Source organism: Centropristis striata, chromosome 3 (assembly GCF_030273125.1).
Source record: "Centropristis striata isolate RG_2023a ecotype Rhode Island chromosome 3, C.striata_1.0, whole genome shotgun sequence".
NCBI classification, from domain to species: domain Eukaryota; kingdom Metazoa; phylum Chordata; class Actinopteri; order Perciformes; family Serranidae; genus Centropristis; species Centropristis striata.
Genome location: NC_081519.1, coordinates 41,464,690 through 41,477,752, shown reverse-complemented (window position 1 = coordinate 41,477,752; position 13,063 = coordinate 41,464,690). Strand labels below are relative to the sequence as shown.

Sequence of the window (13,063 nt, the reverse complement as noted above, 5' to 3'; positions counted from 1 at the left end):
CAAATCAGCACAAAACAATTTTCAGCTGGGCTAACATAATGCATAATGCTTACTGACAATATATAATAGATATTTCATAAGAAAATCAGCCGTTTCCACCTTTAATAACCATTTACCACATTAACAATGTCTAGACTGATGTCAAAAGTTCAGATGTTTGGTGTGTCAAATTAAAAAAAAACATATAGTCATGGTTCTTCACCCTGTTTGTACAGCATTAAACCACACAGCAGCTTTCAGACATTTTTTGTTGTTGTTCGTTAACAGACATAATTACCAAGGAGGCTCCTTCATTCAATACAAAGTCAATGGAGAGAGATGGATTGTTTTCCCTCCGGTGGGCTTAAGTCTCTATCGGGTGGCAGATCAGCAGCACTGGAGTCTCTCTTCCATGAAGCCAACATGCAGAAAAGGCCTTTTTTAGACTTTAAGATTTATCATCAGCTTCATCATCGAAGGGCAGAACCTTGCATTATTTATACTAAGTATTGCTTAGCCCTCCCTTCAATTAATACTTTTGGTGAAGAGCACATTATGACTTGTTGAGGACTAAAACAAAGACTTTGTGCAACCTCTGTCAGCAGTCTTTAGGTATATTTCTAGCCTTAATCGGAAGGACGTTAATTTATAATGTTTATAAAGTGTCAGCATCAGCACCTCATAAAAAAAAATAAAAAAGTTAACTTTGAAGAGTTTAGAGAGACACTGGAGGTGTCAAACAATTAAAAGTTTAAGTCTTCAGTCAACACATTGACGGAGAGTAAACAGTGGAAATAAAGATTTGTTGAAGGTGATAATATGACGTGTTATCCTGTGATGGAGTTTTAAATTATTAATAGTAAATAATTGATCTTTTTTTGTCAACAAGCCGGATGCCTCCGCCCCTTTTAATAAAAACTCCACTCATGTCTGTAGTCAAGTGTTGATTTGAAACTTTTATTTTAATTAGTTACATATAAATAATTAATGTATTTGTAAAAAGTGTCATGAATGCAAATTCATAAATATCTTGTCTTGGTAAAATTCTTTCAATTCATTAACATTATGAGGGAATGGTTATAAAAGGAATGCTACTGTAGATAATACAATAATATCTAATGTTACTGTCACAAACAAATTACAAGGAATTATAAATATTGGCAGTAGTTTTATGTTCATTTAAGCACTTTGATGAAGTTCCACTTCTTTAATTTCCGTTTTAGCCTCCTGATGTTTAGATCTTCAGCAGCTCCGTCATCACCGTGTGCAAACATCATCGTTGCACTGAAAGAGAGAGAACAAGAGAAGTTTATTGATTTTATTGTTATTATTATTATGGTATTGACATCAACCTGCCAAAGGGACTAAAGATGGAAATTAGCTGTTGGCTATAATCTTGCATATTTACATGTATATGTTCATTAATATGTATTGTCCCTGTTTTAAATAAATAAACTCAAACTCAAATCAAGTCGAGTTTATTTAAACAGCCGAATATCACAAACTTTACAATCTGTACAGAATACGACCCCCGAGTCCTTCTCAACTCCTTCAGGTTGGAAAAAAACTCAAGAATGTGAACATATGTGAGAAATAGATCCTGGAGGATGTCAAGCGAGGTAGGGAAGGTTTAACAGCTTACTAGATGATATATACACATGATAAAGCAACTTTTTTTACTATTAAATGCAAGAATATGGATCGTTTCATCATAAAGCAGAAAATGTGCTTTTTAGATTGCCTGCTTGGATCTGTAGCGAACTTTAATTTTCTCAAAGTACTTTTTTCAAGCAGATTTGCCGCTTTAAATCTCTTAAATCTGCTACATTTTTTCTTGTAAATTTGCCACTTTAATCTAGTAAATTTGCATCTTTTTTCTCGAAATATTACCCCCTCCCCCCGGGTTTATATTTTTATTCATTCTTGGCCCTAATATGCCGTCATACTCAAGTTCTCCTGGTACAAGTCATTGAAGAATAACTCTTAGAGAATAACTCTTAGAAGAATAACTTTTTTCTAAATTTTTCATTTTTACATCGGAGGTCAAGGTCAATAAAGTTAATATTATTATATTATTATCATACTGATTGGTCAGATGTCATGGTGTCACTGTCTGTGACGTAGCCTGATCTTTGCTGATTATCTGGAAGAAATCCATGTGGTTCTACGACCAAACAGAGAGACATGGGGAACCATTGATATCCACTGAAGTTACCAAATATGGTTCTTCGCCCGATAAAGGGTTAACAATGCAAGATGGCAACTGTTGCCCTTTCGCAAAAAAAGTCAATAGAGTCATAATTCTGCCCTAAACCCGCACTCAATTTTATGATATATGCACTTTATTTTAGGATACATGTATTCTGTTCTATGTTCTTGTTCAATGTCCTGGGTTTTTAATTTTTTTAATCTCGTACTCAACAATGACAATACATTCTGTCTATATATCTATCTATCTATCTATCTATCTATCTATCTATGGCAACAGCCGGACCTGGAATATTTTGTCTTGACTTGTGTACGGTGGGAGCAGGTAAAGACATGTTGCCTGTTCTTTATACAGTGAATGTACGAGCCAAATGAGTGCAGTGCGAAGCCCGTTCTTTTCTTTTCTGATATCAGTGTGTGAAGAACGAGGTCCAGCTGTGAGTTGCACTCCAATTTCCAGGAAAAAGGCGGAACTGTAGCTAACTTTGTTTTCCTCGACCGAGAGAGAGTCAAGCACGTCTTGTTTCTGGGGACTCACAGAATCACGGTGCTGAACTTTTCTTCCGGGAAATCTAGTTAGAGGTTTTCAATCTCTCCGCACAGATAAGAGAGCTGCACCATCTATCAGCTGTTTGAACGGGAAAGTTTTGAACAAGAAGACTTTACTTTGTTTTATCCCGACCTGCCGGAGACTTGGCTGTTTTCAGGGCCTCTTGCACACAAAGCTTGTGACTCGCACTTGTTTCTGCCACATTCTGACCTCACAGAGATAAACAAGGTCTATTCTGTTCCTGAGCTGCAGCGATGACATCTCGTCGGTCTTCAGACAGGTCATGGGGAAGCCAACCGTACATGTTGCAAAAGCTTTGACATAGTGGGTTTTGTGGGAAGCGAGTAATGGAGCCGGGGGGAGAGGGCGGAGACGACCATGTGCTGATGTGACCAGCCATGCCGAAAGCACTGATGATCACAGGACAAAACCTCTGGACACGGGACCGTATGTCCAATGTGCTTTATGGTAAAGAACAAGACCTACAGTTTAACCCTTTATCAGGCAAAGAACTATATTTGGTCACTTCAGGTAATATTTTGAGAAAAAAGTTGCAAATTTACTTGATTGAAGTGGCAAATCTACAAGAAAAAAAGTTGCAGATTTAAGAGATTTAAAGTGGGAAATCTGCGCGAAAAAAGTTGCAGATTTATGAGAAAAAAGTGGGAAAAAAGCTACTTTTTTCACCCAGATTCACCACTTTAACCCTTAATAGGACACTCATTGAAATACTTGCAAATTCCAAATTTCAACCCTAGAGAATATTGGAGGATATTACATTCTGCCAGAATGTGTAAAAAAAACCATATGAAAATAATATTTTGAGAAAAAAGTTTACGAGATTTAAGTGGCAAATCTACGAGAAAAAAAAATACAGATTTATGATATTTAAAGTGGTGAATCTGGGAGAAAAAAGTTGCTTTTTTTCCCCACTTTTTTCTCATAAATCTGCAACTTTTTTCACGCAGATTCACTACTTTAACTCTAAAATATGTACATTTTCTTTATGCCAGCGAAAAATAAATAAAAAATGAAATTGAACATTCTTTTGGATGGTGGACAAAAAACATGATTAAAGCACCTTGTTTATATGTAAAAGTCTGTATTTAATGTTCTTAAAAAATGTAAATACAATATTGTGGAAATAATATTACATCTGTGAGATATTCTATGTTATTCTATCTATATTCTATCCCAGATACCAAAACCTCTGCTTAAATGACTGGATTTATGTGTTATGTGCAAAGACTTTCCATTAAAGTATATTCATAATTATCAGTGACACATTTGACCTATTAATTCCTCTAACTTTCCTGATATAATGACGTTTCATTTTGCAGCGGACTGCTGAAGCTTTTAGTTATACAACTTTGATGGCATTTGTTTGAACACTCAAACTGTTTGTGTTTGTGTTTGCAGAGCGTTTTTAAGTAGAAGGCAGCCTGAGATCCTCACTGGAGATAAGAAGTGTTGGGAGGCCTGTGACACAGACACTGACAGAGCATGAAGACGGAGTAATAAGTGTGAAATTGTCTTTGAAAAGGCGACTCTGATGTGTGTGTTGCGTCTGACGTAAAACAGAGTCGGCTGGAAGAAACTGACTAACTGACACGAGTCCAGTTTGGTTTAGTAAACACAGCCAGAACATTTTATTTAACCCTTTACTATGCTGTTATAAGACATCAAATGTTTAAGGGAGGCAGTAAAGATAACAGAGAAAGAAAATTAATAACAGAAATTGGAAATAGGGACATCTTAACCCTCTATAGCAAGGGTGGGCAATTAATTTTCCCAAGGGGCCACATGACCAATACCACGAAGGTTGCAGGGGCCGGACCAAAACTCTGAACTAAATTCTGCTCAATATTAATTTAATCGCTTTATAAAATACAGTAAATTATCTGGTTTTGAGCTGCTACTGATAGGAACACATGTTATAATAAGACTGTTAATGTGGAGTAAATCAAATATAGCAGTAAAAAGTAGTAATACTCCAATCACTATATTACTTAAACATTTATTTTAAACACAACTGTAAATTACCTTTAGCAAGGTTCCTATTTATGTTTTTGTATTATATAGCTTGTTTTTCATGTTTGTACATTTTCAAGGTGTTTAACAATGTTGAGATGCTTTTATTTTGAAAAGGTGCCGTCCAGTGTGAAACGGGTGCTTTAATTTTGAAAGGTAGTGACAGGAAATAACCGGTAGAACGGTTAAATGAAAAAACGAACGGTAAATAATAACGAGTGCGTCGTAATTCATATAAAGTTGATATAAAGTATCAAAAAGGCTTCTATAGTGGCTGACTGACAGGAACAAGGTTTGTTAGAGTTTATAAGTTTTTAATTTTATTCTGTCATATATATTAGTGCCTATATTTGTTGCCTTAACTATAGTAAAAGTGCTTGTTAGCTCTAGTGCGAATGATAATGTTTGCTATTTTTTTTTCAAAATAAAAGCACTGCGGTTATATTGATTTCTAATTTCTGGGTAACCTCATGCGGGCCGGACAAGGACAGCCAACGGGCCGGATGTGGCCCGCGGGCCGCCCAATGCCCAGGTCTGCCATAGAGGGTTAAAAATGAAGTGCATCTTTTCTCGTGTGTTTACAGGACGTCTTACCACCGGCCTCTCTCCTGCTGTCGCTGTGACTGAGATGCCCAAAGTCTTGGAAACGTCCTCCAGAGACGCGTGGTCTCCCGGTGAATCCTGGATAAAGTGCATCAGGACCTTTTCTCCACCTTAACACACACATTTAGGAGGAATCAGAACATACGCAGCTCGTCCACTTTATCATTTGCAATCAAAGATTGTTATGGATTTGCTTTGGTGAACTCATGACTCACATAAAAGCAGCAATAAAACACAGCTCATTTTTAACAGATATATTTCATATCCACATGTTACCGGTGATTTATAAAGAAAACATATAAATAGAAGGAAAAAAGTCTCTTGAACTCACGCATGTGATCAACGCACTTTAGTTCTAGCACACATTTGCACATGTATTCAAGGCACTTTTTATCTCCATGTGAAGTGATCTTGCATATTTTTACCATTTGGACTGTTTTTTTAATTTTTTTTTATTGTTTATTGTTCTTCCCTTCCACCTGACTGCAGCTAAATTTATCCTATGGGAGATAATAAGGATTGACTTGATATAAATGGGGGGTAAACACTTCATGATAACCATGATAAATAAATGGTAAATTGATTGTTTATTAAACTTTTATTTTGCTCTTAACAAATAATGTAATTATAATGACTTATCCTATTTTTAGTAATACTTAAATGTATGCTATTTTGTTGCACACATTAATGATTTTTTACTGAAAAGATTACAAAAACCACTTGTGTAAACATTATTTGGATCCTATTATAGAGCTGCACAACCAGGATACTGTCAGGAAAGGGTTTTTGTCATGGAGATATAAGTTCAAGACAATTTTGAAGTATTCCAAAAGGGATTGAAAGTATTAAGGACATGTTACTAATTATGAGTAATCTAATGCAATTTGTTACAAATTACATTTTTAGGGAAATTATTCAGTAATCTGGAGTGAAATACATTTTAAAAGTGACACTCCTAACACTGATTAAGGGAAGGTGGTTTTGAGAGCTCACTAGAAATTTTCTAACTCAGCTCAGTGATGTGATGCAGCAGTGCCCTCTAGAGGACAGACTGCAGAAATGCATTTCTTTGACCATTGATTTCCAATCATTTATATGATTTCACCCTTATCAATGCAACGCTACAAGGTAAATTACATGCTGATGTCCCTAAATTTAATGTCATAGTTTTCTATTCATTTATACACCTAAACAACACAGATCAGCACGTTCAGTCATCGGCTCATTCCACCTGAAATGCAAAACTCATTGAACAAATGTTCTCCAATTCACTGACACTTTAACATGTTTGCACTACTAGTTTCTTAGTTTGGTCTTGGTTGTTTGTTTGTATTTTTTAATTTATACTATTTATTTATTTTTATCCTTATTCTATTTCATTTTTTCTACATCATTCTACAGCTGTCTGATCTCATCGCAGCACTTTCTAAATAATGGATCAACAAATTGTTGACGACCCGGAGCCTTAACCCTTTATCAGGCAGGAACTATATTTGGTAACTTCAGGTAATATTTCGAGAAAGAAGTTGCAAATTTACTACATTAAAGTGGCAAACCTACAAGAAAACAGTTGCAGATTTAAGAGATTTAAAGTGACAAATCTGCGCGAAAAAAGTCGCAGCTTCACGAGAAAAAAATGGGAAAAAAGCAAATTTTTTCTCCCAGATTCACCACTTTAAATCTCATAAATCTGCACATTTTTTTCTCGTAGATTTGCCACTTTAATCTCGCAAACTTTTTCCTCAAAATATGATTTTCATTTTTTTTTTTTTTTTTTTTACACATTCTGGCTGTATGTAATATCCTCCAATATTCTCTAGGGTTGAAATTTGGAATTTGCAAGTATTTCAATGAGTGCCCTATTAAGGGTTAAAGTGGTGAATCTGGGAGAAAAAAGTTGCTTTTTTCCCACTTTTTTCTCGTAAATCTACGACTTTTTTCTTGTAGATTTGCCACTTTAATCTAGTAAATTTGCAACTTTTTTCTGGAAATATTACCTGAAGTTACCAAATATAGTTCTTTGCCTGATAAAGGGTTAACTGTTTTACTCTGCACTCGTGCTGCTGCAACAGCTGAATTTCCCCCATAGGGGGGATCAATAAAGGAATATCTTATCTTATCTTAGATTCTGACTTAAACTCCCTCTGGTGTGTTCTGATTGTACCTTTGGCCACGATGAGCAGGCCTCCGCTCTGGAGCAAATCCCCTGAGAAGTTTCCCTGGATGCCTCCAGCACTGGCCTGAAAACAGCAGAGGAAACAGGCAGTGAGGCCAGAGAGTCAAGTATTCTGATCCCTTACTTAAGTAAACGCTCTAATATCACACTGTGAAATTACTTCATTACAATTTAAGTCCTGCATTCAAAACTTACTGAAGTAAAAGTACAAAAGTATCAGCATCAAAATGTACTTAACTCATAAGAACCCACAGTGACATGGGTGTAACAAACACTTTAGTGACTTCTCCAAAATGTGGCTGTGACTGGAAACAGAAATCTAAAAAAGTAGCTTATTTTTTAAAAAAAGCTGATTTTTTGTTACTAGGCTAAGTTTAAACCCATTTAACAATTCTAATCCATTAACAGGGTTTCCTTTATTGCATTTAACTCTATTAGGGTTTGTTATTTATTTAAAGTACAAGTACCTCAAAAGTATACTTAAGTACAGTTCTTGAGTGTGTAAATGTACTTAGTTACATTGTACCACTGGTGGTTGCCGTATGAGAAGATAGATAGATAGATAGATAGATAGATAGATAGATAGATAGACAATGCTATAGTGACTAGACAGTATATAATAATAATAATAATAATAGTACAGTATATAATATACAGTATAATATGTAATAATACATAGTAACAATAAAAATAAAAATAAATAAAATAAATGCAGAGAAATAAAGTGGTTTACCTTTGCAGCTGCGTCTCGTACTTTCTTTCCCAGAGCAGCAGGTACCACACTTAATGCTGTGTATCTGAGTGTGAAGAAACACAGTTTCTTAATTAGAGATCATCATAAGGCAGCTCATCTTTTTCAAACGAGAGAGGATTACCATGAGCGCTGGAGCTTAGTAACCTAATCATTTCCCACAACCTCAGGAGAAGCTTTGAAACATCTTGATTTAATCATCCAAAACCCAAACATATTCACTTTACTATCATATAAGAGAGAAACCAAAAAAAATACTTAAACAACTAATCATTAATCAGAATAGCTGCAGATTAATTGTTGCATCTTTAATGTGTATAATTAAACAAATGAAAGCAGCTCACATCAGGAACACAAAAGAAACGTTACTCGACTCACCTTTTGAAGCCCAGATCCTTGTAGCATTTCTTTTGTTCATCAACGTAAATTGCTAAAAGAAGAAGAAGATGAATGATGATTATATACAATCCTACAAAAGGTCTGGCTGTTTGAATTGATGGCCTCAATCAGCATGTCTGATTATTTGTCACACACCAAGTGTTGCTGTTATGCAAGTTTGGTTGTGCAACGGCAACAATGCAGCTATTTTGTAGAGAAAAGTTAAAAAAGGGAAGGTTGTGTGTTGTTGTTTTTGTTTAAATTCCATTGTAACATAATCCTACTTATGTGAAAACTAGCAGAAAACGTACAAAACACAGAGATTCTGTTCTCTTTTTTATTCCTGAACAAAGTCAAATTCACAAGTGCTTCAAAATCTCATTTATACATGTTTGAATGGCCGCCATGTGACGGCCTATTTTTCTGGTGGATAATTTTATTTGTTTTTTAGGGGGGTGACACTGTTACAAAATACAAATACAAAAATCTCTTTACTCTTGACTCTAGAGTATGAGCAAATAATAAAAAATAACCATTTAGGGGTTTCGGGGGCAAATTTTAATGACATTTTGTAAAGGAGAATAAAGGTATGTTTTATTTAAGGCATCTTATTTTGACAGTCTTCTTGTAAGTTCTGTGATGGGTTCTGTTAACACACTGTGCTCTTATTTTGAAAGCTGCATGTGTTTAGCGACAGAGACTAAGTAGCTTTTTGTGATTAAAACAACTTTAACCACTACATCAAGAAGTAGGAATGTTGCCAATATCATGATATGCATTTTTTTTTTAACCATAAATAAAAAAATACCGATATTATGGTGAACGATACGATATGGCACACCCCTAGTGTCAGTACATGAATTTGGGAAATTGTATTAGATGAGTAAGTAGTATTGCTTACATCCTTTGAAAAATCCTGTGACGTGTAGCCCCGCCCCAAATCATATGATTCTTTATCTTCTAAATGGGGCCATTATTAGAACTATTGACATCAAATTGTCTTGAAGATCATTTTTAACAAGCGATTGAGGCCATATTGTTGTCCTGAAAAAAAATTCTGAGATAATAAATCAAGTGAGAAGTTTTCAAATTTTGCACTGAAATGAATGGGCAGATTTTTTTTGCAGCCAAACATAACGCCCCCTGCTGGAATTTTCTGTGGATTGCAGACTTAAGGCACTTCCTGGTTGGCCTCTATGCTCAGACACGGAGATTGCCATTAGATGAGTAAGTAGTTCTGCTTACATCCTTTGAAAAATCCTCCTTCCTTGAACTCCTTCAGCCCAAAGTCCTCTGGTCCGACCCCCACCAGTGCTACACCGTTGGCTGCTAAGTCCGGCTCCAGTTTGCTGATCTCTGCCGCCATCCAGCGACACACCTGACAGCCGAACCTGCGCAGGAAGAACAAGACCACCGTCTGCTGCTGCCACAGAGACTGCAGCTCCACACTCTGAAACACAGAGAGTCAAACCACAAAATATTATAGAATTTATTTTATTATAGCATTATAGAATTATTATTTTTATCAATAACAGTTACAATGACCCTTAAATTGATTTACTTATACTTGATTGATTTACTTAACATTATACAAACAATGCAGGCAAATGCATAAATAACTGTGAACATAAAGAATGCATATGAATTAAATAAATAGCTAAATAAACATAGTATTGAAAAAATACTATTTTAAAAAATGAATTAAAAATGGCTGTTTCTAAATCACACCAAGCAACATTTTCTGTAATATAATGTGTAAAAATAATAAAAAATAAAAAAAAGTTTTCATAAGGACACACATCGGACAACATTGATTGGCCAATATCGGCCGATAAAATCTATCAATTGATATATCTGTCACACTAGAGCTGGGCAATGTATCGATATGAAAAAATATATATCGTGACATGGAATTAGACCATATTGCATATATTGATATAGTTTTAAAAATGTCTTTCTTTATATATAAATGCTGCCCTTTCTAGGGTTTTTCATATTTAGCTATTTTGTAATGTTCATTATTCTTTTCTCATATAATTATATTTATTTCTGGAAAAGATTGGCCTATATTATTTCATAGGCTATTTAAATTTAAGATATTTTTTTCTTTAAATGTGCACTTTATGGAGCTATGATTTTATTTTTAAAGTACTCCTGTTGTTATACAGTATTTATGTTCACTTAAAACGTTTTCAATAAAACTATTTGTGACATGTCATATTTGACTTTGACTGAACATTTGCCCTTACTTTGCATAAAAATATCGGAATATATATCGTATATAGATATTCTGCCTAAATATAGCGGGATATAATAATAATAATAATAACTTTATTTATATAGCACCTTTCAAAAGCAAGTGCTGTACAACAGAAATAAAACATATCAAATACAATTTACTGACAACAACAAAATAAAACAACAAGAAGAAATTACATTTAAAAAAAACTTTAAAAAAATGTAAAATTCAAAATCACCAATCACAACAAGGGGATGAATATGACTTTTGGTGCATATCGCCCAGCCCTATATCGAGCTCTAGTTGTTATTATTATTATTATTATTATTTTAAATGCAAGGAGAAAATGGGTGTAGCCTAACCGTGTCAGTAACCTGAAATCAAGCATCATAGATTCAAACAGTGTAATATTATGGTTTGTATGAACACGTGATGCCTTCAGGTGATCATTATGTCACCCTGGAGGCTTCATTTGTGTAATGGCAGGTTTAATACAGCAGCTCGCAGCAGGGAACAGGGTCTCTGAGGGGAATAAATAAACCTGACAGCTGTGTAGAAACACAGAGCACCTTTAAAGAAAAATAATCATCCAGACAGACGAGAAATAAGAGGGAAGCTCGCAGCCCAGCAGTCGCTTTATAACTCACCTCTCCAGTTTCTCCGCTCTTTAACAAGTTCTTCCCAACTCGAGACAGGTCGACGTTTGCCATTTTCTACCGCTAAAATACACGGTTTGTTTAAGCTAAACAAAGGCACAGAGGTTGTAAAATTTGCACGTTGAATAATCTTTATAGTAACGATGTTTAAGTAACGCCTGTACAACAGTTACAAAACATCTGCATCCTGATACGCCCAACGAGAACTGACGGCCAATCAGATCGCGTTGCTGAGAATTAGCCAATCATAGAGCGCGATGTATGTAATGGAGGCGGGGCTTCGTAAGAACGGCTAAAAGCAACATTAAATCTTAATTAAGCCATTAAATTTTAAATGTAGCTGCTTTTTGTTGCTTTTTTACCCCCTAAACTACACGTGGAAAGTTTTATTATGCACTAAAAGGGGTTACTGAGTATTTACACTTTTTTTTCATAATGCAGGTTGCCCAAGGTGTGTTGCAGGTGAGTTCAAAGGTGAGAGGATTTATTGCATGGCCTTTGTTTGCATTTAATAGCTGTTCGTTTGGTCCCATCTGTCTGTTTTCTATTAACTCCTGAGACTACCAGAGATAACAGTCATTTAGATTAACCAGTGGTGAAAAATGTGCTCAGTCACTGTAAGCCTACATCTGTGTTTTCATCTTCTGCCACTTTATACTTCTACTCCATTACAGTTGGATATATTGTGCTTTTTTTTTTACTGTACTACATTGATCAAACATCAGTTTTCAGTTACTTTAAATATCAAGATTATACCCTTAATAATGACTTATGTTTACTTCTCCAATATTGCAATAGTACTTCTCTTGTGCATTTTTGTTAGTAGGAGACTTTAAATTGACTCATTTTTATTCACTTTTCTTTTTTCACTTGTCTGATTATTCTTATTTTTACTGTATTTCAATAATGTAATAAATATAATACATTTCTATCTTATTTGTCTGTCCCTGCACCCAGAATCATTTCATCAAAAATTGTTACAAAAATACTATCTATTATTTTCTGTGGTTCAGTGACAATTCATTTAATGCATCAGTGCTTTAGAGGTTGATTCTGTCCCTGCTGTGTCAACCTGCAGGCCAGATCTCACTACAGTCAATTAGATATAATGAGCCCGCTGTCTGAGGTGGCCCTAAAATCCATTTAGTGTTTCTAAAGAGACGAGTACATCCGGTTATAGTTTATGAAATACAATAATAGGTAGATATATTCTTTATCAGTCCCACAATGGGTACATTTTCATCAAGTGGATAGCAAAAGTAGAGGCATCCATAAAACAGCAATAAATTGTAATAAAAAATGTTTTTAAAAGAAACAAATATAAAAAAGTATTCTCAATTTAATAAAGAGCACTTAAACAATAATGGGAAAGTATATAAAATACAGACAGAAGATATATATATATATGTATTTATGTATGTATTTACAAAATAGATCATAAAACAGAAGCACAAACCCAAAATGTTCAACAAAAACAAAGAGGAGGCAAAAT

At 34.8% G+C, this 13,063-nt stretch overlaps 1 protein-coding gene across 1 annotated transcript; it reads right to left on the bottom strand.

Annotated features, from left to right (window-relative positions):
- Positions 1 to 924: 924 nt before the first annotated feature.
- On the bottom strand, positions 925 to 11,870 carry prxl2b (peroxiredoxin like 2B). The gene is made up of 7 exons (XM_059329095.1): positions 11,563 to 11,870; positions 9,922 to 10,126; positions 8,677 to 8,728; positions 8,281 to 8,344; positions 7,536 to 7,611; positions 5,363 to 5,481; positions 925 to 1,263 (listed from the first exon to the last, which is right to left on the bottom strand). The coding sequence occupies exons 1-7, from the start codon at positions 11,623 to 11,625 to the stop codon at positions 1,237 to 1,239; spliced, it is 606 nt and encodes a 201-aa protein (XP_059185078.1). The 5' UTR covers positions 11,626 to 11,870; the 3' UTR covers positions 925 to 1,236.
- Positions 11,871 to 13,063: the final 1,193 nt, after the last annotated feature.

Excerpts from the sequence above, each read along its gene's own strand:
- prxl2b (XM_059329095.1), bottom strand. The coding sequence starts at position 11,625 with ATGGCAAACGTCGACCTGTCTCGAGTTGGGAAGAACTTGTTAAAGAGC. Across the intron at positions 7,612-8,280 it reads TACGAGACGCAGCTGCAAAG|GCCAGTGCTGGAGGCATCCA; the intron begins GTAAACCACTTT and ends TGCTGTTTTCAG. Across the intron at positions 1,264-5,362 it reads CAGCAGGAGAGAGGCCGGTG|TGCAACGATGATGTTTGCAC; the intron begins GTAAGACGTCCT and ends TCTCTCTTTCAG.